Genomic DNA, 22,799 nt, shown 5'->3' with positions numbered 1-22,799 from the left:
TTCTTCTTCTTCTTCTTCTTCTTCTTCTTCTTCTTCTTCTTCTTCTTCTTCTTCTTCCTCCTATTAGTACAGATCTTGACGGTGAATAGGTAAATGGTGCATACATATCAATACCTTTCTTTTCGATCTGTACCTTATACAGTATGCACCTCAGTAAAATAGGTAAGTAAACAACGCAAAAAGTCTCTCTCTCTCCGGAGAAGAGGCCTCGCCAACTACCCCTCCTCCTCCTATTACCGCTACTATTACTATCCTTGTCTTGCTTGTCTTGTCTTGCTAGATCATTTTTCAAAATTTCACTTTAAAAGAGGTAAAAGAGAAGCAGAAGAAAAAAAAACTACCGAGCAGCCCTCTAAAGAGAGAGAGGCAAGAAAACAACCAATTAACCAACAACAATAATTTGTAGCACTTCCCTTATCAAATTCAACTTCGCCTCGCCTCGCCTCGCCTCGCCTCGCCTAGACCCGACTCCTCTATCCCTCTATACCTCTATACCCCTATCTCCCCTCCTTATCCAACCTCCCTCTAAATCTAAATCTAAACTTCTAAACTTCTAAACTTCCAAACATCCTATCAATCCTCCTAGTTAAATAACATAAAAATAAAATATTATCCCTACCTAATACTAAGTAGTCTTAACTACCTCTTCTGTTTTATCGAGGTATATACAAATAACCCCTTTTGTTTTCCTTTTGTTTTATATATAGAAATAATATTACTAGATACCTACCTAGAAATACTTGTTCTTGTTCTTGTCTTAGTATAATTCTTATCTATACAAATCATCTTTCTTTCTTCCTAGGGGCTTAGTAGATTGCTTTTATCGAATATTGTAAGAAACAATTGTTTTTAGTATTATAGCATAGTTTGGAAGGGAAGGGGAAATTTTGATTTGGTTCTTCGAGGAGCCTAATAGTCTATAGAGAGGTCGATAAGAAAAAAGGTCTTGCGAAGGTAGAGGTTTGGATAGGGAAGTTTCAAGTAAAGTACTACTTCTAGTGGCTAGGAGGTAGTTTGACAAAACGAGGAGGCACTTGTGAGAAAAGATATTGAAAAAGAAAAAAAGAAAAGAAAAGACAATGGGAGCTCACAGGGGTAGCTACTACCTTAGATAAACATAGGTACGCATATCAGGCCGTAAAACTTTTCCCCTCGAAAGCCATTCATCATTTCTATTCTTTGTCACAATTCCAACAAACCACCACCACCAACCACCACCACTACCACCACCACTACCCATCATCTCTCATAAACATAACACAACACAGAACCCTGCGTATCCAACAAATCTCCCAACTTCACACTTCCCGCAATGACGCCCAAATCCACCTCAAAATCCAACGTAACATTCACACCACCATAATCCAACATTTTCACCGGTCCCCCAACTTCATGCAATCTCTTCTCAGGATCCTGTTTCTGCCACAGCCACAAAATACTATCCAAATTCGTATGATGCAGATAAAACAAAGGTTCGCCAGGACTATTATAGATACTCCCTGCCTGGCCCAACAATCCTCCGACGGCAAAGTGACCTCCAGTGTGAATATTCGGATACCTGGGATCCGGCAGACCTTCGATGGCGCGGTCGAAAGAGGTATAGTCGGGTTGAGCGAGAATGAGTTCGATTCTCTCGGGTAAAGTGAAATAGTTGAAAATCCGAGGGGAGAAATCGCGTTTCAAGCAAGCGCCGGGTCCGTCTGTGCGGTTGACGTTGACGGAGAAATGAGGGAGAGTGAAGGGTCCGTCGAGAACACATCCTCCTCCTGTGCGACTTAATTCTCCTGTGAAATTGTAGGGGTCGGGTGTGGATCCTGTTTCGACGTAGGCGCCATTGCCACCGAAACCGATGGTGGGGGAAAACACGTCGGTTTGGTAGCCTGCCATGGAGAAGTTGTCGGTGTGGGAGGCGTCGCGTGAATAGTCCCAATATCTGTGCGATGGTGTGTGTGTTTTCAGTGCCTCCCGATCTTGGATGGTGTGACGACTTTTCTGGTTTCTTTCCAGTGGGTTCGGGGTTCGACTTACGGCTGAGCCCCTGGATATCCGCATACTTCCCTCAACGTGCGCTCATATTGGGACACCATGTAGCGATGCCATAATAGGAAGTGACCCTGTGTGTGTACGTCAGATTTCAGTGAGCAGGCGAGTCGGGTGGCACTTAACTCACCACAAAGTGTATAGAGAGTGTCTGATTATGGTGGACGGCTTGGAAGTCATCGTATCTATTGATAGGGTGGACCCAAGGGTTGTCCTTGAACTGTTCTTTGGTGATAGCGGGATGCTGCTGCAGACACAATACTGCATCGATGTACGCTTTTTTCTCAATTGTTGAAAGACTTCGCCTACTCTTCTGTGTTAGGTCTCATCCCATCGTCTTCGAAAACAACAATGATGTAAACTTCTGCTTACCATTCCTTCCTGACGAGTGGCTATAGCAAAGCATGTCAGCCGGCGTCTCAGACAATCCCATCCGCACTGCAACGATCAACGTACATTGGTACATGTCGAGGACGTTCCACGCTGTGTGATCACTGCAGCTTCTGCAACGTTGAGTGACAATAGCGCTAGGAGGGTCCCCTGAAACAAAACTGCCCACATTGTCGCTTGAATTGACCGCACGTCGTACAACACCAAACTGATCGTTTGGAATCTGGAGTGGGTCTCGACGCGTTATAAGCATCGAGATAGGCGTGTAAAGGGCGGGGAAGGGCTTCGATTGACATACTGGCCATAATGATGAATCGGCGACCTCGAGCGGTACGTAGTTTGTACTAGAATGATAGGGAAGTGCCCGAGCTGGGGTGCCTAGCAAGATGTCACTGTCTAGCCAGAAGTCAGTAACGGCATTGTATCAGCAGACTGTTTGTCATACAGTCTATACCGTAGAATCGGGGCGAGCATGGCGTCAAGGTTGTTGTGACGATGCTTCTCGGAAATCCATTACTTGGTAGTTGGTGCTACCACTCGTGGGTCGTGCTTATGCGTTCGATCCAATGCAATTGTCGCATCTTGGATGCAAAAAGCCCAGTCCCATCTCCTCTCCGGAGCACGCTAGGACCCACTAGAGAATAGTGACCCCGCAAGAGTGAACGACCTTATAAGCGCTACTGAGGTAAGCCTTGAGGCTCACCGAAGCTTAATAAGTATCTTATATCTCTTGACTCGCTTCTGGTGTCATGTGAGTTCCGCCCTGGAAGAGTACCTGAGCAGTCATGTCAGTCACTACTACTCTCGTGTCCAAGGCAATGGAGGTATGCAATTCTGCTGGATGACTGACCCGAGGGAGGCTACCGCTAGTGCAGGCTACATTTCTAGTGCAGGCTGCCTTTCTAGTGCAGGCTGCTTCCTGGTGCAGGCTTCCTTTTGCTGGTGGAGATAGGAGGTAACTCCTACTGCTGCCTGTAGGAGGAGGTGGTTTCACAAATCCGATCCATGATATGAAAGCTCAAAGATCGACAAGGAATCTTGCCGGAATGCCGAGTTCCGAAGAATAAGACAAACATGGGGGAGCTGGTAAATGATCCCAGCTTTCGACGAGGCACCTTCGTAAAAGAATCTAGGCTTTGGAGCAAGCTCAGTGTGGCGTTCGGAAATCGAATTCCATCAACACTCTAGAATATATAATCAGCCTGATTAGTGAACACCAACACAACGACGTTTCATAACCCTCCATCCAACCAGCCTTGGTTTCGGCATGAATACTCACTAGACATCTTCCAGTCTCGATTTCTGCTTCGCAAACCTCGTCTTATTCATCATCGTCCATACATCGCCGCACGCAGACAAGTCATCGTCGTCGCCGTCGTCTCCATTAGGGCCAGATGATTATCACGGTACAACCCAAAGCATGGAGGCGTTCAAAGTCGTTCTATAATAGCGCCTACTGCTCCGCAAAAGGTTCACGCGCCATTCAACGTTCTTCATTCCATCGCTCACGAGAGAGAAAGACGGCAGCGTTGCGGTCGAGAGGATAAGGCGCCAAGAGATTTTCACCAATGATGGACGATCTTGTTTTGAGCCCTAGAATCATGATATCTTCGGTCAACACAAGACAATCTCACTGGTCCACAATTCTACCTCTCTTTATGTGTCGGAAGAAAGGATAGGGTAAAGTAGAATCGGTATCCGAAGCCTGACGCGACCAAGAATCTGAGAGGGGACGGGGCGCAATCATACCTGGCTACCAAGCGACCCCCTCACCCCACTTTACAAGGAGCCAGGAGAGGAGAGATAGGCCTGACCGGCCATGGAGAGAGATAAGTCCACCACTTTGCAGGCAACACAATCACGTGTTTATTGCGATCTCTCACCGGGGTCGTAGAGCAGATTTGAAAAGATGGAAGGCCAACCAGCTCCCGGGGGGGTTATATCGATCGTCCACAGCTTTCCTTTCGACACTCTACACATTTTATTGATTCCATTCCATCGCATCGAAAAAATCCTGCGATCAAGAGGGAAAAAAGATTGAATCATGGACTCCATTCCCGGAGAAGGAAAGCAAAACGCTAATAGCAGCGGTGAATCCAAATTCCCCATGACAGATGTCACCAAAAGCAGCAGCAACGGCGGAGGCGGCAGCGACATCGAAATCGGAGACTCGGAATCTCTCTCGGGCAACACACACCACCTCCATCGCAAGCTCGGGTCCAAAGAAGTGCAACTCTTCGCCATTGGCGGCGCGATTGGAACTTCGCTGTTTGTGCAAATGGGCTCCGCACTTCCCAAAGGCGGGCCCGCAGGTCTCTTCATGGGCTTCGTGATCTGGGGAGGAGTCATGCTGAGTGTGAACGAATGCTTTGCGGAAATGGTCTGCTATGCACCCATCCCTTCGCCATTTGTGCGGTTGGGTGGGGTGTGGGTGGATGAGGCATTGAGTTTTGCGATGAGTTGGAACTTTTTCCTGAATATGGCGCTGCTGGTGCCATTTGAGATTGTGGCGTTTAATATCTTGCTGGGGTTTTGGACGAGTGCAATTCCTGTCGAGGCGGTGATTGTGGTGATTATTGTCATCTACGGGTAGGTGTAGTGTGTGTGCTGGAGAACAGACGCTGACATTTCCCAGGCTCCTCAACACGGTGTCAGTGAAGTACTTTGGGATTGCCGAGTCCTACATGGCCATCTTCAAGGTCTTTCTGATCGGAATCTGTCTGTCCTTCACCTTTGTCACCATGCTGGGCGGGAATCCAATACATGATCGCTATGGCTTCCGGTTTTGGAATGAACCCGGCGCATTCGTCGAGCACCTGGTTCCAGGATCCACCGGGCGATTCCTGGGGGTGTTGTCCTGCATCGTGCAAGCCACATTCACGATTTGTGGCCCAGAGTACATTGCCATGGTTGCTGGTGAGACAGCCAGTCCTCGCAGAGTGCTTCGAAAAGCGTATCGATCGTTTGTCTGGCGCATGCTCTTTTTCTTTGTATCATCGAGTCTGGCAATGGGCATCGTCATTCCATACAACGACGAAACCTTGAGCGCCGTGCTGAGTGGTGATGTTGCTGGAAGCGGTACCGGGGCAGCAAGTCCATATGTCATTGCCATGAACCGATTGAAGATTTCCGGATTACCGCACCTCGTCAACGCTTTGATCATGACGTCTGTCCTCAGTTCCGGTAACGGCATTTTCTTTGCTGCGACGAGGACTCTGGACGGCATGGCACTCGCTGGTCACGCACCCGCCTTCTTCTCTCGGACTCTCAAGAATGGCGTACCTGTGTTCTCGGTGTTTGCCATCCTCGCCATCTGCTGCCTGGCCTTCTTACAGGTGAGCGCGTCCAGCGCAAAGGTTTTGACGTGGCTTGTAGATTTGATTACGGCTGCACAGCTGTTGAATTACTTTGCAGTGGCTTTGACATACCGCCATTTCTATGCAGCATTGATCAAGCAGGGCGTAGATCGCAGGACATTGCCATACCGCGGCAAGTTCCAGCCGTACACATCACACATTGCCATGACGGGCTGCATGATCATGATGCTCCTCCTGGGCTACGACCTGTTCATTGTGGGCGGCTGGAGCACGACCTTCTTCTTTCTGGACTACACCTTTCTAGCCGCATTTCCAATGGCCTTTGTCATCTGGAAGGTGGTGAAGAAGACCAGATACGTCAAAATGGGCACAGCAGATCTGAGTGTGGGTGGCCTAGTACGAGAGATTGATCTGTACGAGCAATTGCAGCCAGAAGTGCGCAGTAAAGGGCTATGGTCCAGCGTGCGCTCAAGGAAGCTGGCTTCTGGATGATTCTAGGGGTAAACAAGGGACACATACGAGCCTTTGCATTGCATCCCACATGTACTGCAGTAGTGTATTGTAGAAAAGTCGCTCGGTCGCCTTTTCGGTAGACTGGGGCACTCCGTCTTGTGAGTACGCGAGACTTGGACGAGCGTATCAGCCAGATAGAGGCATGAGTATGGCGACGGGAGATAAGTCAGGCGTATGAATGCAGCAAAATAGTATGCAGGTCCAGTCGAATCAGCGCTTCAGTCTTATCGTTGTCCCCTCCCATGTGACTGGTCCGCCAAGGGACCTCGAAGTGTGGGATGAGAGGTGATAAGTGGAGCAGATCAGGTGCCCGCCCATTCCTCGGAACTCACGTGTGGCGCCATGAAGTCGTGGTTGATGCCTTGGTGGTGAGGATGCAGTGTGACTCGTTGTAGGTGGTTGTGCATGTGTTTCTGGCATCAAAATCAAAGGTGCTTTGTTGTCTGACGGTTCTGTAAGAATCAGGTAGCAAGACAATAGCAGAAGCGAAGACGGGTAAGGAGGAGGGCATGGGAGGAGGGGAGGAGGAGGAGGAGTGGTGGGAGGTGGCGGAGGGGGTGGAAGAGGTGGTGGAAGAGGACGGGAAGGAGGCATAAGATGGCGGCGGCACCTCCCGGATCACGGATTCCTGGCTGACTGATGAGATCACGAAGCTGTCGGTCAGTCTTGAGGACCGACTACTACCTGTACCTACATGTACTGTACCTACTGGCCACTACATGTACTATACCTGCTTGCTTGCTTGCTTGCCTTTTGAAGCTCCCACTGTCCTCGGCTTCCCACAACATCACAACATCCAACCACTACTACAGACAGTCTTCCTCCGCCTTCCTCACCGCCCTTCTACCATCGCCCCGCCCCGCGAGCACCTCCGGGTAGCTACTGTGGACGTTCTCCGCCAGTCGAGGGACATCCCCCGGCACCTCTTGCTCTCGGGTCGTCTGTCCAGCTACTACCACTACTGCCCCTGCCGTCTCGCTCACCGCGCTCTGAGAGTCCTACCTATGCCTTCGGCCCTGTGAGGCCACCTTCAGAACCGCCGAGCATAGCACGTTCGCGCAACGTGCGAGTCTTCGCGCTGGAGAACGAGGGGCAGCAGCAGCACCACCACCACTCGGCGCAGTCCCACCTCCATACCGCCCGTCCAGGCGACCTTTCCGCCTCGCTCGAGGCACCACCACCACCACCACCACCAACCCTCCCCACTGCTCCCTCCCCAGTCCAGGATACTTTGTCTGCCACCACCGCCCCGGCCACTGAAGTTCCAGCGGCCCACGTCATCACTTCGCCGCACGACCCTGATCGATCCCGCAAGCGGAGACGTCGCTCTTCGCTGCCTGATACGGCCAGTCGGTCTGGTTCGCCCGCGGAAAGGGCCACTGCTTCTGGCAGGCACCCCACGAAGCGAGCTCGACGACCCACTGATCACAGTAGCATCGACGAGAACAGGACTATGCGGCTGGATTCCGCTGAACGAACACAGCAACGGCCATCGACCAACGCCTCTTCCCACAACGCTTCTTCCCCGCACACCAACGGCTCTTCCAAGAGCGAGACAAACGGCCACCACACCAATGGGCATGATGGGTATGGACATGGGGAGGGCGCAGTGGCGGCAGTACCGCAGAACACGGAGCCGTTCTTCGGCCATGACAGAGAAGAAGTGACGCGCATCCTCTTGCAGACGCTGAGTGATCTCGGCTACAGGGATGCCGCAAAGCAGCTTTCGAAGGAGAGCGGGCATGAGCTGGAGATCCCGAGCGTTGCTGCATTCAGGAGCGCAGTCTTGAGTGGGGAGTGGGAGGAGGCCGAGTCATTATTGCTCGGAGTCGACGTTGCGGACGCCGAGGGAGGAGTGCCGTTGTGCAACGGGCATAGCACATCGTGGCGGAAATCAGAGGGTTTGTCCTTTGCCAGTCAGAATGGCTCATCAAGAAGAGGGCTTCCACTTGCGGAAGGTGCCAACGTCACATGGCTCAAATTCCTCCTGCGGCAACAAAAGTATCTCGAATTGCTGGAAGCACGAGATCTGAGCGCAGCACTAAGCGTCCTGAGGAGTGAGCTGACGCCACTCAAGACAGACATCGGGAGACGGCACTTCCTTGCGAGCCTGGTAACGTGCCCTTTGGAAGAATTTCATCAGAAGGCGGATTGGGATGGCGTTCAAGGAGAAAGTCGAAGCAATCTGCTTTCCGAAATATCAAAATCGATTTCACCATCCGTGATGATTCCGGAGCATCGACTTGCCACACTTCTCTCGTCTGTCCAAGAAGATCAGATTCATGCCTGCAGATATCACAATACTGCTGCGCAGCCCAGTCTATATACAGACCACGAGTGCTCCGAAGAAGACTTTCCACTCCAGACCCAGTTCGAGTTACGATCGCATGCAGATGAAGTATGGTTCGTGGAGTTTAGTCACGATGGAAGCATGCTGGCTACGGCTGGCAAAGATGGATTGGTGGTCGTGTATGACACTGTGCGATGGCGCCCTATCCACGAATTCAGAGAGCATGAGCGCAGTCCACATGCGAGTGCATCTAACAGCGCCGGTGGTGCAAGCGACAATAGAGGCATTTGCTACGTAGCATTCTCTCCCGACGACAAGTACCTCATATCGTGCAGCAAGAACAACGAATTCGTGGTGGTAAATGTACGAGATGGTCAACGGGTCTGCCACGCCGACCACTTTGACTATCCCGTCACGACGGCCGCTTGGCTGCCAGACTCGCAATCCTTTGTCGTCGGGACCCAAGGATCTAGGCGGCCTCTGGGGATGTACTCACTTCGGTCAGCTGGGTCGAGCAGCAGCGGCTCAGTATTACGGAATCCTGAAATACATTCCTGGCGCGATCCCCCTTGGGACCCGTCGATGAAGAGTGATCAGCCGACGAGCTTCAGAATCACAGACTGTGCTGTTGACTCGACGGGGACCCGCATGGTTGCCACGACCATAGACAATCGCATCATGCTCTACTCTTTGAGCCAAGCCGATCGATATCGCAAGCTTGCAGAGTGGCAGATGGAAGACCGACTCACTTCGATCAACTTTTCTACCGACGGCGACCTCTTGCTCGTCAATATGAACGAGGGTAGAGTGCTTGCCATTGACTCTGAGACGGGCGAGGTGGTGCAACGCTACGAAGGTGCCGTTCAACGAGAATTCGTCATCCGTAGTGCTTTTGGAGGTGCCGGGGAGAATTTCGTCATTAGTGGCAGCGAGGGTGAGTTTTTGTTTTTATTTCTTTTTTTTTGTTGCACTCTCTCCGACTAGGTATGCGTATAGGGTACTGACTGCATACAGACTCTCGGGTGTATATCTGGCGACGTCAGACAGGCACGCTCGTTGCGTCGCTCGAAGCACATCACCCTGGAACAGTGAATGCTGTGGCATGGCACCCTACCAATCACGGCATCTTTGCCAGCGCTGGCGATGATCGACGAGTGCGAATGTAAGTTTTGCTCTGCTTTGGACGTGTGCAGCCTTTTTCTTTTTGTGTTGCTCTCTTGCTGACATGTCCAGATGGTCATCTGCAAGTGCACGACGACGAAGCGAGTCTCTGGACGCACCATGTGGAGCAGTTCGGGCATTGAGTGGAGGACTTGGACAGTATTACTAGACAAGCGAGCCCCGCTCAATATGGAGCATGTGATATCACTGATATGGTGGTAAATGCGCATGTAGCGTTGGCGTTTGGGTGGAGGAGGGGTGTGTAGATGTAGTAGCATTGGATCTGAATAAACAAAACACCCGTTGACATTGGGTGTCGAGAGCATACATGTCATTCATGTTCAATGAATGCGTACATGTAGGTACCTACCTTGCGTAGAAGAGGACAGACAGTGAGCATATTGCTCCTACATTGATGGTAGGCATATGAAGACAGCTGTAGGTAACAGTAGACTTTTGCTGCCGTCTTCACTTGAGTCTTTACTTGTCACTTTCGGGGGAGACATGATGGACAGAGAGACGTAGGTAGGTAGGTAGGAGGTAGGGAGTAGGGAGAAGGTAAAAGGGGAAAAGAGAGAGATGGAAGTTTTCATGTGACAGTCGGGAGCGTGTCGTTCTCGCATTGACCGAGATTTCTTCTTTGGTGCTAGCATCCATAGCACCTCCTAGCGCAGGAGAGACTAGACTCAGTCGAGCCATCTGGGGCGGCCAACGACATTGGGCTTGGCGTGCACGCGTTGTTGATTGGACCGGCAGAGAACACGACCAGAGGCAGGCGTGAATGATCAATTTCCGCTGCCAAGTTGGTAATAAGTATACCTGTACCTGACATAGACAGAAAGAATCATTACGGTAGTAGGTACATGTATTCTTGTCTTCCAGTCTTCACTTTTCCAGGTTGTTACCTTATTATACCTAACATTCACTTCCCATTCTCTCTCTCTCTCTCTCTAAAGTTGTCTTTCTTTGCCCTCCTTCTTCCCAGCCTAGCCCTGCAACGGCCCTCGTCGCTACTACCTGACTCTCCTCCTTGGGAAATCCTGGTCGCTCCATCTCAGTGGGGAAAGGGAAGAAAGAAAGGGAAGGAAAAAAAAGGGAAAAAAGGTAGTGTGGACTGTGTGTGGTTACAGTGGTAGAAGTGAGGTAGACAACACCAACCAACCAACGCGTCGGTCGGGATTGGCCGACTCTCACGACCTCCACTCTCTTCACTTTATCGAGGTACGACTGGGTCGGTGCTTGACGGAGTGGACGTGTGGACACGCGGGCCTCCCGACGACTGTTGCCATCATCTTTCGTTCGTTCGAACTTCTACCTACCTGACCTGACCTGACCTTACCTGACCTCCACTAGAACTCAGGTTGACGTGCCGGCGCGCGCGCCCCCTTCTCCCGCATCCATCTTTCCCAAATCCTCTCTCCCACCACCTGTCTCCAAACCCAACTCTGGTGGCCGCCCGTCTCCCAACCAATCCATCGATCGCATCGCCATGGCTTCTTCTCCAGACTGGCTCGAGGTGGGCATGCCCACCCTCGACCGACCCTTTGGCGTCGCCTTATGGCCCATTTTCGCAAAGGCTTTCACCGCCGTCAAGGGATACACCCCCGAGGAGTTCCGCTTCATTCCGGGCAAGACGCCCATGGCTAGCATGGCCGAAACGGCCATCTCGCTCATCTCCTACTACATCATCATATTTGGTGGCCGCGAGTTGATGAAGGATCGCCAACCCTTCAAGCTGAGCCTGTTCTTCAAGATTCACAACTTCTATTTGACCGCCATCAGTGGCACCCTGTTATTGCTCTTCCTCGAGCAGTTGATTCCCACCATCACCCGCAATGGTGTCTTTTACGCCATCTGCCATTACAATGGAGGCTGGACCCAGCCATTGGTCGTCCTATACTACGTAAGTGGACCGCTTGAGCATGCCCTCTGCCCTCTGTCAACCAAAAAACGCCCTGGTACATCTGCTAATGATAGAGAGAGGAAACCAGCTCAACTACCTGACCAAGTACCTCGAGTTGATCGACACCTGCTTCCTCTTCCTCAAGAAGAAGCCGCTCACCTTCCTCCATACCTACCACCACGGCGCCACCGCTCTCCTCTGCTACACCCAACTCCTCGGCCACACCGCGGTGTCGTGGGTCCCCATTACGCTGAACCTCATGGTACACGTCGTCATGTACTGGTACTACTTCCAGTCGGCGCGCGGCATCAAGATCTGGTGGAAAAAGTACATCACGATGCTGCAAATCATCCAGTTCGTGATTGATCTCGGCTTCGTCTACTTTGCCTCATACACGTACTTTAGTGCGAGATACTTCCCATGGCTTCCCACCGCGGGCATGTGCGCGGGTGAGGAGTTTGCCGCATTCGCTGGCATGGGCATTCTCAGCTCGTACCTCGTCCTCTTCATTGGATTCTACATTTCCACCTACAAGAAGCCGATCAAGAAGGGTAGAGCCCGCGCGACGAGCGCTCTCGTGGAGATGAAGGATGAGCAGATTCCCGACATCAACCAAGTGAGGAGAAGGATGAGCGGCAGTGCGCAGAACATGAATGGATACTCGACCGGCAAAGACACTGCTGCATCTCCCAATGCGCGAGTCACTCGCTCACGAAAGGCGTAGGAGGCCGCCGTTTGGGACGATGCGGAGGAGCGGGCAACTCCAGGGGACTGGCCATGGGTCTGGTTCAGACGGATGGTGAAGAAGACGAGCGCGAGAAGTGGCAGTCCAGGTGGCTGGTCTCAAGAATTTCGTGTAGATTCCTAGGGCGGTGCTTGCACAACTGGCGTATGAAGGATTTTTGGGAGAAATGTGGCGCATCGCAAAAGCACGTCGGGCATGATTGTACAGAGCAGTGGAGAGGGAGAGGAAAAAGAGAGGAAGAGAGAGGAAAAAGAATGGGATAGAGAGGCGGAGAGGCAGACGGAGAGAGAGAGAGGGAGAGAGAGACAGAGATGAAAAAAAAAGAAGCCCTCAAACTGTACGATACGAATCCTTGATGCCTCATGTATTACAGGTAAATGTATGCAGAGATGCACAGTAGTAGATACGTATAAAAAATCAAAGACATAATCTTTTTTTTACACCTAGAGGTAGTCCAGCCTTGAAAACCTACATGTACCTACTGTAGGTATTGAGACCACATCGGATCGACGCCGACCTTTTATATACCTACCTTAGCTTAGGTACCTTACATACCTACCTCCTAGGAAAACACGACTTGCACAAAATTCCTCTCCTACCTATAGGTATCTTAGTAGGTAAGGTAGAAAGAAGAGAAAGAAGAGAGAGAGACACGAGACGTAAGGTAATAATCGAGATTTTCATAGAAGTATATATTAGCAGATATAGGTATCAGAACGATAGGAGAATTGGATAGATGTATAAGGTATAGAAGGTATATAGGTAGACATCGACATGGCCTATTCTATATGCCTAGCGGTAAGAGCAGATAATATGACGAGGCCGACCTAAGTTCCAAGAGAGAGAGAGAGAGAGAGAGAGAGAGAGAGAGAGAGAGAGAGAGAGACGGTAATGGATCTACTACTAGTACTAGGTAGGTATCGTCTAACTATAAGGTAGGTATATACGATACGGATGTCGATGTATATAGAGTAAGGCTACAGTACGAGCGGAAGACTCGATCGAACACGAGAAAAAGTTCTCGACGTAGCGATTGGATTGTCGTAGACGCGGTTAAGAGAAATTGAGAGAGAGAGGAGGAGGTACGATCAAGATGATTATTATTAATAGAAAGTGGAAGAGATGACCAGACCAGAAACCAGAGGGTCGGTATAAGGCAAGTAGGAGAGAAGTAGGCGGTACGGTAGGCTAAGATTATTACTACCTATGCACCGGTAATTCATTCGTAGGTACCTATGCACCGGTTCCAGGTAAGTAAGTAACCTCCTATATACAGTGTGTATCGCATATATCGGAAAGCAGGATTTCCCCCATTCATATCGCGGTCGCGGCACGAAGAGCGATATAGGCGTCTCCACTAGGAGGTAGGGGAGAGTTTCGCGGGAAGAAAGCCGAGGCGCGGATAGTTTTGGGAGAGGAACATCACGCCACCATATCACACCACATTTACCTACTTAGGTTCCATGTGCCAAGATGACGCCTTGTTAATCAAAAATCATGCCGGAAGAGAGAGGGACGGTCGGACCCGGGGCTTTGTGATACGGTGATAAGTACATATATTCTGATCCTTTCGCTACGGTAGGTGGGAAAAAAGTGTCTGGAGAGATCGACCGTACCATATATCAGAAGATTTATTTGATTTTCATCCCTCTTCTCTTGCTCTCTCACACACTCACACTCACATACACATACACATATACATACAATCATGGAGTCACCATCCATCGACCTCGTGAATTGTTTCCCCTCTCTCCAATGCCTCGGCGGCAACGTTCCCGACGAATGCAAAGGCGGCAATGTCGTCTGTCCCGTCCTCCCACGCACGCCCAGCGACTCTCATATGCGCTTTTCCAAGTCTTCGGGCGTAGCTTCTACGGCTGTGAGCAGTGACTCGGAAAGTAGCTCGGAGCATTGTGGTCATCATAAACGCTCTTCGTCGATGATATCCTCCTCCAATAACAACAACAATAACACATCATCCAACACAACAACATCAACAACAACAACCCTCCCCCTCACCCCTCAACGCCCCATGCGTCCCCACCGCCGCATCCCGCACACCATCATCGAACGCCGCTACCGCGACAACCTGAACACGCAAATCGAAACTCTCCGCTTGACTCTTCCCTCTCTCAAAAACGCCTACCTCTGTTCTTCATCTTCATCTTCTTCCGGTGGAGGAGGTGCGACAATCGACGTGGAAGACGCAGCTCTCCCGCCACGCTTACCTTCCAAAGCGATGATTATTGCGACTGCGGCGACGTATATTAAGGAATTGGAGAGCGAGAGGGATGTGGCGGAGGAGAATGTGAGGAATTTGCAGCAGCAGGTGGTGGATTTGCAGAAGTTGATTCAGTGTAATGATTGTAGTATTTTGCAGTATTTGCAGGCTGTTGGGGGGAGTGGAGGGAGTGGGAATCAGGGGGGGAATCTTGGGGAGAATGGGAATGGGAATGGGGTTTGTGGTGGTGCTGGGCAGGGAGGGGAGTTGCAGCAACAGCAGATGATTACTGCTTGAATGGGGCAGGGAAGTTTCTTTTTTTTTTTCCTTTTTTTTCCTTTTTCTTTTGACGAATACTATTATGAGGAAAAGGATGGGATGGAATGATTTGGCGTTTTTGTCGGGTTTTTTTTTTTTTTCTCTTTTTTTCTTTTTTCTGGTTCTTGGAGCTCAAGGAGGGAGAATGGGATGGGAATCTTTTCTTTCTAGCGGCAACAGAAAGAAAAGGCAAAAAAGGAAAACAGAACGCAACGGAACAGGACTCGCGTCAGACGATGACGGCGATGGAAGGAAACTTGTCGTCGTATGGAATTGCAGCGAGGATAATGGAAATCTAGAGTAGAGATGAAACGAGATGAGATGAGATGCTAGTGTTTCTTATCATCTTCACTTCTTCTTCTTTCTTCTTTCCTTCTCTCAAGAGAGAGAGAGAGAGAGAGAGAGAGAGGAGTAGGTACATCTACAATGTGGTCTCCCAGCTCCAGACAAACAGACAGATAGTCCAAAACAGAGAGTCCGACAAGATATGTAGTCAACACAACAATCCAACATATACTACCTCCTACCTACAGTTACCTTACCTCCTACATACATACATACCTCCTACATATCCGCCGACGGCCCCGTATTGTGTTGTGTTGTGTTGTGTTGTGTTGTGTTGTGTTGTGTTGTGTTGTGTTGTGTACATATGTGTTGTGTACATACATACATACATAGGTACCTACATATGTAACCCAGGCCTCAAGGCCACACTTTTTACCCTTTTCAGTCTTTTGCCTTTTATCTTTTGCCTTTGAGATTTTACTTTTACTTTTCTACCTTTTTTTTGTATATAATCCATGAACCTAGGAGGTGCTGACGTGTCTTTTTTGTCTTTTTTTTGGGGGACAACCAGATTCAGGGCTGATTTGTCTTGTTTCTTTTTCTTTCTCTTTTGAATTCTTATTCGAATTCTCTGTTACTTTCTCTGTTAGAAGGGAGGAAAGGGGGAAGGGAGGAAGGGAGGAAGGTATAGAGAAGATGAATTGGAGTGTACCTAATAAGGATACATCCAGGTAAGGTAGGTAGGTATACTCAGGTAAGGTAGATATATTCTAGAAGACTTCGATAGGAAAATCGAAATATTAGGTAGGTGACCTTAGATGTAGGTAGGTGGGTGTATTTGTTCTATTGTATACTGATTTATCTATCTACCTTCTAGAGACTCTCTCTCTTACATGTATATATACCTACCAATAAACAAACAGATAAGAGGCTGTATATCCATACCACGCACTTATGCACACCTTCTGCATCATGCATCACGCCTTATGCAGTATGCATATATATGCCCACACACACACACACATACACATGCACACGGTACCTAAGTACGGTACATGCAATATCACCTTATGCATGTATGCGTGTCTGGTCTGTTGGACTCTGTGAGTGGCTGGGAACAGGGAACACGCGGCGGGAAGAAAGGCAAGCGGAAAAAAAAAGATGCAAACGCATCAGCCGCTGCATACTGCACTGTACTGCACTGCACTGCACTGCACGGTCTGCACTGCACGGTCTGCACTGCACGGTCGCGTTGTCGTCTCGCCTCGCCTCGCCTCGCCTGGCCTCGCATTGCATCGCTTCGTTTCGCCCAGTCAAGTTGATACCTACCTCCTACCTCTACTTCCTAGTGCAGGTCAGTCGCCACGTCGTTTGCTTACTCTACATTACCTGTATGTAGCTTAGGTGTTGTTCATTGTCATTGTCATCATCATCATCATCATCATCATCGGCGTCACACGACTACTTTACATGTACTTAGGTCAGGTAGGTACCTTAGGTATGTAGGCGGGTATGTAGGCGGGTGTAGGTAGATATGTATAGCCAAGGTACAATGTGATCACGCACGACTCATGTCATCCACCCATCTCACCCACCAACCAAACGAGGGAGAGGAAAGTTGTTGTCGTTGTCCTGGGAGTGCAGTTCCTGTAGAGGTAGTCCAGTCCAGTCCAGTCCAGTCCAGTCCAGTCCTCTCTACATCTGCTTTTCATTCTCATCCACTCATCTCGTCGTCGCATTCTTCTTCCTCATCTTTTCCCCCTTCTTCGACAATACCCTGTGCACGGGACTACTGCTCTCATCCTCCCGACGTGCCGCTGCCAGCTCATACCGTGCCTAGTCCGGTAGTAAGCTCTCGGCGGAACCATCCTATCCTATCCCATCCCATCCCTTCCCCTTCCCCTTCCCTGCCGACCTAAATTCGAGTTCGGCCCAGGCCCAGTCAGTCGTCAGCCCTCTCTCGACAGTCGACACCATTGTCCACTCTTCTTTTTTTCTTCAATTCTTTTTATTGTTTTATTATTATTTTTATTATCATATAATGGATCTGGATGCATGACTACCTAGGTACCTACGACGCCATGGCATGAAAACGTCGACGACCTCTACAGGTAGCTGGGAGCCTCCCGTCCTCCTCGCCTCAGACAGACACGACTGCGCCGCCCCATCTGAGAGCATGACCATGTCTGCGACGGAGCCCACGCCACCGCCACAGCCACACGAGGCGGCGGAACAGAATCTGTTGCCATTCCCATGTACGTTCGTTCGTTGTTCGTTCGGCGGGTCAGGTCAGGTCTGGTCAGGTCTGGTCAGGTCCCGGGTACAGGCCAATCACAATGCACAGACAGACTTGCCGTGTTCCCCACCACTACCACTTGCCACCAATCTCCTGCTCCACTGAGGTGGCAGCGTAGGAGGTAGGAGGTGCTCGAGAGAGCTGAGGCAGACGGGAGCTGAAAGCAGAACAGAGCAGAAACTGCCAGCACATCAACCGACTTACCTCCCTTCTACCTGACCTTACCTAACCTGACCTGACTGCTGCCACTGCTGCCAACTGCTGCTGCTGTACTGTCAACGGCAGCGCTAACTCATGTTGCCTCCTGCAGCCTCTGAGCCTGTGTCACGCCGACGCCCTCATTCTCATTCTCATTCTCATCCTCATCCTCACCTTTCTCGCTCTCCCTCCCATCGCCATGCAGCAGCAGCCCTGTCGCCCTCTTCCTCGTCCCCGTCTCCGTCCCCGTCCCCGTCCCCGTTCCCGTCCTCTCGCTCTCGGACCACCTCTTCTCCTGCCGTGCACGGCTCTCTGATCAACTTCATGCCCAACCTACCGCCAAGACCTGCCTCTGCTCCCCTTCCCCCAACCTGTCCTCCTCGACCCTCCTCCTGCTCATCCTCCTCCTCCGCCTCCACCTTCTCACCATCTGCCTCGTCCATCTCGTCCACCTCTATGGCCACACAAGCGCCATGTCTGCGGATGGAGCCCAACTTACACCCCCAACCAGGTCAGATAACCCTCCAACACCTCTCTTCTGGACGCCCTCGCTCTCCGACAATGCATCGGCCCCAGCATCCACGAGACTCGCTAGCGAGGCCACCTGCTGATGCTGCTACTGCTGCTATTACTGCTGCTGCTGCTGCTGCTACTGCTACTACAGCTACTACTACAGCTACTACTACAGCTACTGCTGCTGCTGCTGCTCCCCCAACACATCATAATGACCTCCCCGATGCCGTCTGCTTGTCCCAGATCACTCACCTTCTGCGCCTGCAGAAATACCATAAGCGATGCTGCGCATCTGCCCAGGACCATTTGCAAAAACTGCACATAGCCGCGGCCAAAGCTGCGCGACTGCGTCTAACTGCTCGTTCCGTGCAGCACACGCTGGCAGAGTGCATCCGCTCCGAGGACAAATCCAGCTTTGCCGTATTATTACATGCCTTCCAGGACGCCCGTGAGGATGCCTCCAAAATTCCCTCCCCAGCCGTGCAGGATGTGGACTCACGTGGCCCGCCCGCTGCTGCCTCTTCCTCTTCCTCTCCCTCTACATCTCCCTCGTCCACCCATCATCCTGCGACCTCATTCCTGGATGAGCTTGCCGCTCCTGCCAGGCTGACGGTATTGGATGTGCTGACCAAGCTCCGATATGATGGCCACTTTATCGCCGAACGTGTCTTGTCGCTCACATCACGGGAGCTGAATGCCTTGCTCCCGGAACGCATCATGACCAAGTCCAGCGAGTCCATCTTCGCTGCTCCCTCGCGGAATTCCCGCAGCTCCCGCCCCTTGGGATTCACCGTGGATACCGTAGTGGATGTGCTGACCGGACACTCCTATGGCAGTCCACTGGAGGCATTGGTGTATGCACCGAGCGCATGCCTCCTGACGGATGACTCTGAGCGCCGGCGCACCACCGACGTCTGGGCTACCGTCTGCGCTCGACTAATATCCGAGCAGAAATCCGGGAGTGAGAAGCTCATCCCAGCACTGCTGGACATTTGGTCGACTCTCCTTCCATGGCCAGGAAAGGACCGGATTGAGATTTGGATGCTCGACACCTTACAGCGCGGCGCCTTTCTCCTTCTTGATCAGCCTACCAAGCAGACCTTTCGTGCTCGTGTCGAATCCCGGTCCGGTGTCTCCCTCCGGGATGAAGCGCAGGTGGAGGCCTTCTACGCCGGCGCTACGGAGTCGTTGCTGGAGCTCTTTGGTGATCGGACTGCCCCCAGTGCCATTCCACCCGGAGCTCTCTCGCTCTGTCATGCCATCTATGACAAATTGCGCACTTCCACTCCCTACCAGCGTGCACTTCCCTCCTTCATCTTGACGAGATGGCTCTTCTCTTCCTTTACCAGCCATCTCGTCAACCTCCCCGAGGTAACGACTCTCTTTCCGTGCTTTGTCATATCCTGAGTTACCTGCTGATATGAGCGGTATTAGGCCTACACGTTGATGACTGACCACTACATGTCGGATGTCTCCCGACAACGCATCCTTCGCGAGATTGCCGTCCGAGCACAAAAGGCCGTCTTTGATGTCGCCTACGATTGGAAACATGGCAACGTGCTCGTGCCCGAGACGGTCCAGCGCGTCAATGCCATCATGACACGCCTCACCGGACCCGCTGCTGCTGCTGCTGCTGCTGCTGCTTCTCCTGTGGACTGTAGTACGGGCACGATCCTACCTTCCACTCCATTTCTGGTGGTCTCGTTGAAGGATGTCACCACCATTCTCGCCGCCCTGTATCCGCACAGACGTCCGTCTTCGATATCTTCGGATTCCGATGCCTTCAAATCCGGCCTGCAATCGTCGGCTTCGTCTGTGTCCGGATTCTCTCTGTTTAGCAATGCGTCCAAGTCACCGGATCAGTGGGCGAACGATCTGCCTGGGTCCTCGCCATATCACCGCGAGCTCTTCCATGGCTGTGGCGGCGAAGGTATGGTACCAGACTCCAGCAGAGAGGACGGCATGCACGATGGTCATATTCTCGACGCATATCGCGACCTGGAAGATATTTCCACGCGCACCAGTAGCACCACGGAGCTCTGGGGTGTCGTTGCTGTAGAATCTGAGCACAAATCACTATGTACCATGCGCCAACGATATTCTCATCTCCGACACATTCGGCGCTGCCACTCTTCCCCCAACAGCCCACGCGAGAGAATGGACGAGGCCCATCTTGCGGTGGCACAGTCCCTCGAGGCCGTGCTTCGCAGATACGGACCACCTCCATCATGGCAACACCTGGGCCAGGACTCCACGGCTCCCCCATCAGCCTGGTGTCAGTTGCAACGTTTGTTCGGAAGCGCGATCCACGACTGTCAGGCACGCTCGGATTTTGTGAGTGCACAGCGCTGGTTCCAGCAAATGCAAGACGCCCACGCCGCGATTCTGCCTCCCCAAGGAACGGCTGCACTGGCACGCATTCTCCGCGTGCTCCAGGCCGATGCACGCCTCTCCGTGGACGAGGTCGCCGCACTGGAGTCGCTGAGTCTGCAGTGGTCTGCAGCGTTGCAACCCCGCTCTGCTCTGCACCTGGCATCTCTGAAGACAATCTCAAAGGAAAATGAAGCGCTTCGAGACAAGATGTGGTACATATCCGATGTTCGCACTTCTGCAGTCTACGAGGAAGTGCGATTGGTGGCGAGTGCCCTGCGTATCATGGGAAAGTCTGCCCGAGCAGTACCGAAGCAGAGAAGTCCTCCGCCACTGAGACACTGGAACTCGACCCGAGTGTCCCATGCCAGCCTTCACCTCAAATCCGAAGCACAGATATTGGAGCTGCTGAGCGCCAGATTGGACCACGGCGGTCCCAATAAGCTCAGCGACGAACAGTCCAAGGCCACGATGCAGTGGATGCAGCGCGAGAATATTGACAATCTCTGTAAAGGCGAGGAGCGTCTGCACCGGCTGTACCTGGAAGTACGAAAGTGTGTCGACGTAGTGAGTAGCAGCTCGCATGTCGAGAACGCGATGCTCTGGTCGAACGTGCTGTTCGCTGCAGACCACTCCTTTCGGACGACGAGAGATGTCGGTCCTCGCAAAGCCGCCTTTCTGCCGGGTCTCTATGGAAGTTCACTCCAGTCGGACTACCTATCGTTGAGTTCTCAGCTGCGCAGCAACGATAGCCTCTCGACGACCTCCCATACACTTTCAAACTCCAGCTCGAGGGACTACCTGGATGCGCGTAGTCCGACTCTGACTAATCGATCGTCCGCGCCTTTCTGGTCGCCGGCCATGTCCGAGGTGGACTCGCCTTCCAGTGCCACGAGCGTCATCTCTTCTCACACGCAGTCCGCTCTTGACATGACACCGCTCAAAGACGTGACCAACCGCCTCTCTGCAGACTCACGGGCTCTCGAACGACTGCGTCAGCGTGTGACGAGTCTGATCCTCAGTGATCTGACTTCGACTCTCTTCAGCGATGGTAGTGAGACTGATCAAGCGTTCTGGACGGGCCTGGGCTTGGAGCTCGCTGAACGACACTTGCGCAGTGTGCACTCGTGGCAGTCCAGCGCAGGTTCGCACACTCCTACCGTCACTACTGACATGCCTGCGAGGCCCTCCTTCATGATGCGATTCGATTTTGATCACGCTTTTGAGCGCTTGATGCAGAAGTTTACCGCTCACAGCAACCCCACCACCAAACTGGCATGTCTGTATGATATTGACCGTCTGGTGGTACCCTACATGGCGGAGCAGCAGCAGCAGCAACGCTGGGCCTCGCCATCCACATCATCGATGCGCACCGCCCGAGACGCGAATCGTTTGACCCTCAACACCACTGGCACCGATGATGCGACGGGAGTGAGCATTGCTGGCTTTCGCAGCCTCTTTGCTCGAAGCTCCCTGCGACCTCGCACGATCTTTCGAGACCTGCAGTGCATCGCCTCGCTATTACCTGCGTCCGTGCTGTGTGATACCCCTCAGGGCAAAGCATTCACGCATGCAGCACTCGCGCTCACCAGTCTCAAGGCTGAAGTCCGAGAGATCATGGTCGAGACTGCAGATAGCATCATTGCATACCACTCGAACAATCGTGGTCATGGACGAAGTCCCTCTACTGCGCAGCAGGAGCGAGACTCGGCCATCTTCCCGGCACCGAGTCCACCTGCCGCAGACATCTCTCGCTATAGCATGGCTGATGCTGCACATCTGTTGCAGATCACGGCCAAGGAAGGCGACATTGTCGCCCAACGGGAGCTTGCGACGTTGTACCTGACCCATCCCGAGCTGTTGGATCGAGTGATTGCGCCCTTTGCCCGACCCAAGGACGTGTTCAAGGACGAAATGGAAGGCAAGTGGAAGAAGAATCAAGATCCGCACCGCATGGACCCGGCGACCATGTGTGTAGCCCATCACTGGATGAGCTTGAGCAGCAAAGGCGGCGATTTGCTGGCAAAGGAATATCTGCGACAACGAGAAGAGATGGATAGCTTTTGAGGATGACGATGATGATGATGCTGATGATGATAATTATGATGATGATGACGACGACGACGACGACGATGATGATGATGATTGAAATTCTGCGTACAGCAAGGCGTTGGCGGGAACAAGCTGAAGAAATTCTCGTTTTTGACGAAACAATAATATGTACAGGTAGATGATACCC

At 51.7% G+C, this 22,799-nt stretch overlaps 7 protein-coding genes across 7 annotated transcripts; 5 read left to right on the top strand and 2 right to left on the bottom strand.

Annotated features, from left to right (window-relative positions):
- Nucleotides 1–1,239: 1,239 nt before the first annotated feature.
- On the bottom strand, nt 1,240–6,730 carry SEPMUDRAFT_68168 (Di-copper centre-containing protein; the record flags this gene model as incomplete). Its single annotated transcript, XM_016909811.1, has 9 exons — nt 4,180–6,730; nt 3,710–4,023; nt 3,281–3,614; nt 2,876–3,205; nt 2,497–2,826; nt 2,413–2,432; nt 2,171–2,345; nt 2,029–2,114; nt 1,240–1,933 (listed from the first exon to the last, which is right to left on the bottom strand). Exons 5-9 carry the CDS (start codon nt 2,599–2,601, stop codon nt 1,240–1,242), a joined length of 1,080 nt encoding a protein of 359 aa, XP_016760464.1. The 5' UTR covers nt 2,602–2,826; nt 2,876–3,205; nt 3,281–3,614; nt 3,710–4,023; nt 4,180–6,730.
- On the top strand, nt 1,247–6,732 carry SEPMUDRAFT_126602 (uncharacterized protein). Its single transcript, XM_016902086.1, has 8 exons — nt 1,247–2,114; nt 2,171–2,345; nt 2,413–2,432; nt 2,497–2,826; nt 2,876–3,205; nt 3,281–3,614; nt 3,710–4,023; nt 4,180–6,732. Exon 8 carries the CDS (start codon nt 5,115–5,117, stop codon nt 6,237–6,239), a length of 1,125 nt encoding a protein of 374 aa, XP_016760463.1. The 5' UTR covers nt 1,247–2,114; nt 2,171–2,345; nt 2,413–2,432; nt 2,497–2,826; nt 2,876–3,205; nt 3,281–3,614; nt 3,710–4,023; nt 4,180–5,114; the 3' UTR covers nt 6,240–6,732.
- A 234-nt stretch (nt 6,733–6,966) lies between these two features.
- SEPMUDRAFT_150027 (WD40 repeat-like protein) lies at nt 6,967–10,095 on the top strand. The gene is made up of 3 exons (XM_016905920.1): nt 6,967–9,484; nt 9,565–9,712; nt 9,784–10,095. The coding sequence occupies exons 1-3, from the start codon at nt 7,714–7,716 to the stop codon at nt 9,878–9,880; spliced, it is 2,016 nt and encodes a 671-aa protein (XP_016760462.1). The 5' UTR covers nt 6,967–7,713; the 3' UTR covers nt 9,881–10,095.
- A 561-nt stretch (nt 10,096–10,656) lies between these two features.
- On the top strand, nt 10,657–12,789 carry SEPMUDRAFT_150024 (putative fatty acid elongase A). Its single transcript, XM_016905919.1, has 3 exons — nt 10,657–11,008; nt 11,065–11,614; nt 11,703–12,789. Exons 2-3 carry the CDS (start codon nt 11,201–11,203, stop codon nt 12,336–12,338), a joined length of 1,050 nt encoding a protein of 349 aa, XP_016760461.1. The 5' UTR covers nt 10,657–11,008; nt 11,065–11,200; the 3' UTR covers nt 12,339–12,789.
- Nucleotides 12,790–13,959: 1,170 nt separating this feature from the next.
- Nucleotides 13,960–15,422, top strand: SEPMUDRAFT_126594 (uncharacterized protein). The gene is made up of 2 exons (XM_016902085.1): nt 13,960–15,227; nt 15,334–15,422. Exon 1 carries the CDS (start codon nt 14,068–14,070, stop codon nt 14,875–14,877), a length of 810 nt encoding a protein of 269 aa, XP_016760460.1. The 5' UTR covers nt 13,960–14,067; the 3' UTR covers nt 14,878–15,227; nt 15,334–15,422.
- A 2,349-nt stretch (nt 15,423–17,771) lies between these two features.
- On the bottom strand, nt 17,772–18,120 carry SEPMUDRAFT_118269 (uncharacterized protein; the record flags this gene model as incomplete). Its single annotated transcript, XM_016901411.1, has 2 exons — nt 17,772–17,972; nt 18,049–18,120. The coding sequence occupies 2 exons, from the start codon at nt 18,118–18,120 to the stop codon at nt 17,772–17,774; spliced, it is 273 nt and encodes a 90-aa protein (XP_016760459.1).
- Nucleotides 18,121–18,238: 118 nt separating this feature from the next.
- SEPMUDRAFT_45971 (uncharacterized protein) lies at nt 18,239–22,627 on the top strand (the record flags this gene model as incomplete). Its single annotated transcript, XM_016908981.1, has 2 exons — nt 18,239–19,561; nt 19,625–22,627. The coding sequence occupies 2 exons, from the start codon at nt 18,239–18,241 to the stop codon at nt 22,625–22,627; spliced, it is 4,326 nt and encodes a 1,441-aa protein (XP_016760458.1).
- Between the last annotated feature and the right edge of the window lie 172 nt (nt 22,628–22,799).

Source organism: Sphaerulina musiva (genome assembly GCF_000320565.1).
Source record: "Sphaerulina musiva SO2202 unplaced genomic scaffold SEPMUscaffold_6, whole genome shotgun sequence".
Classification (NCBI taxonomy): domain Eukaryota; kingdom Fungi; phylum Ascomycota; class Dothideomycetes; order Mycosphaerellales; family Mycosphaerellaceae; genus Sphaerulina; species Sphaerulina musiva.
The sequence above is the reverse complement of the archived record's forward strand: the minus strand, read 5'-3'. Positions and strand labels throughout refer to the sequence as shown.

Bases quoted from the DNA above. Each gene is read 5' to 3' on its own strand.
- SEPMUDRAFT_150027 (XM_016905920.1), top strand. From the start codon at position 7,714: ATGCGGCTGGATTCCGCTGAACGAACACAGCAACGGCCATCGACCAAC. The intron at 9,485-9,564 runs GTGAGTTTTTGT...GACTGCATACAG, and splicing joins CGTCATTAGTGGCAGCGAGG to ACTCTCGGGTGTATATCTGG. The intron at 9,713-9,783 runs GTAAGTTTTGCT...TGACATGTCCAG, and splicing joins GATGATCGACGAGTGCGAAT to ATGGTCATCTGCAAGTGCAC.
- SEPMUDRAFT_126602 (XM_016902086.1), top strand. From the start codon at position 5,115: ATGGCCATCTTCAAGGTCTTTCTGATCGGAATCTGTCTGTCCTTCACC.
- SEPMUDRAFT_126594 (XM_016902085.1), top strand. From the start codon at position 14,068: ATGGAGTCACCATCCATCGACCTCGTGAATTGTTTCCCCTCTCTCCAA.
- SEPMUDRAFT_150024 (XM_016905919.1), top strand. From the start codon at position 11,201: ATGGCTTCTTCTCCAGACTGGCTCGAGGTGGGCATGCCCACCCTCGAC. The intron at 11,615-11,702 runs GTAAGTGGACCG...AGAGGAAACCAG, and splicing joins CATTGGTCGTCCTATACTAC to CTCAACTACCTGACCAAGTA.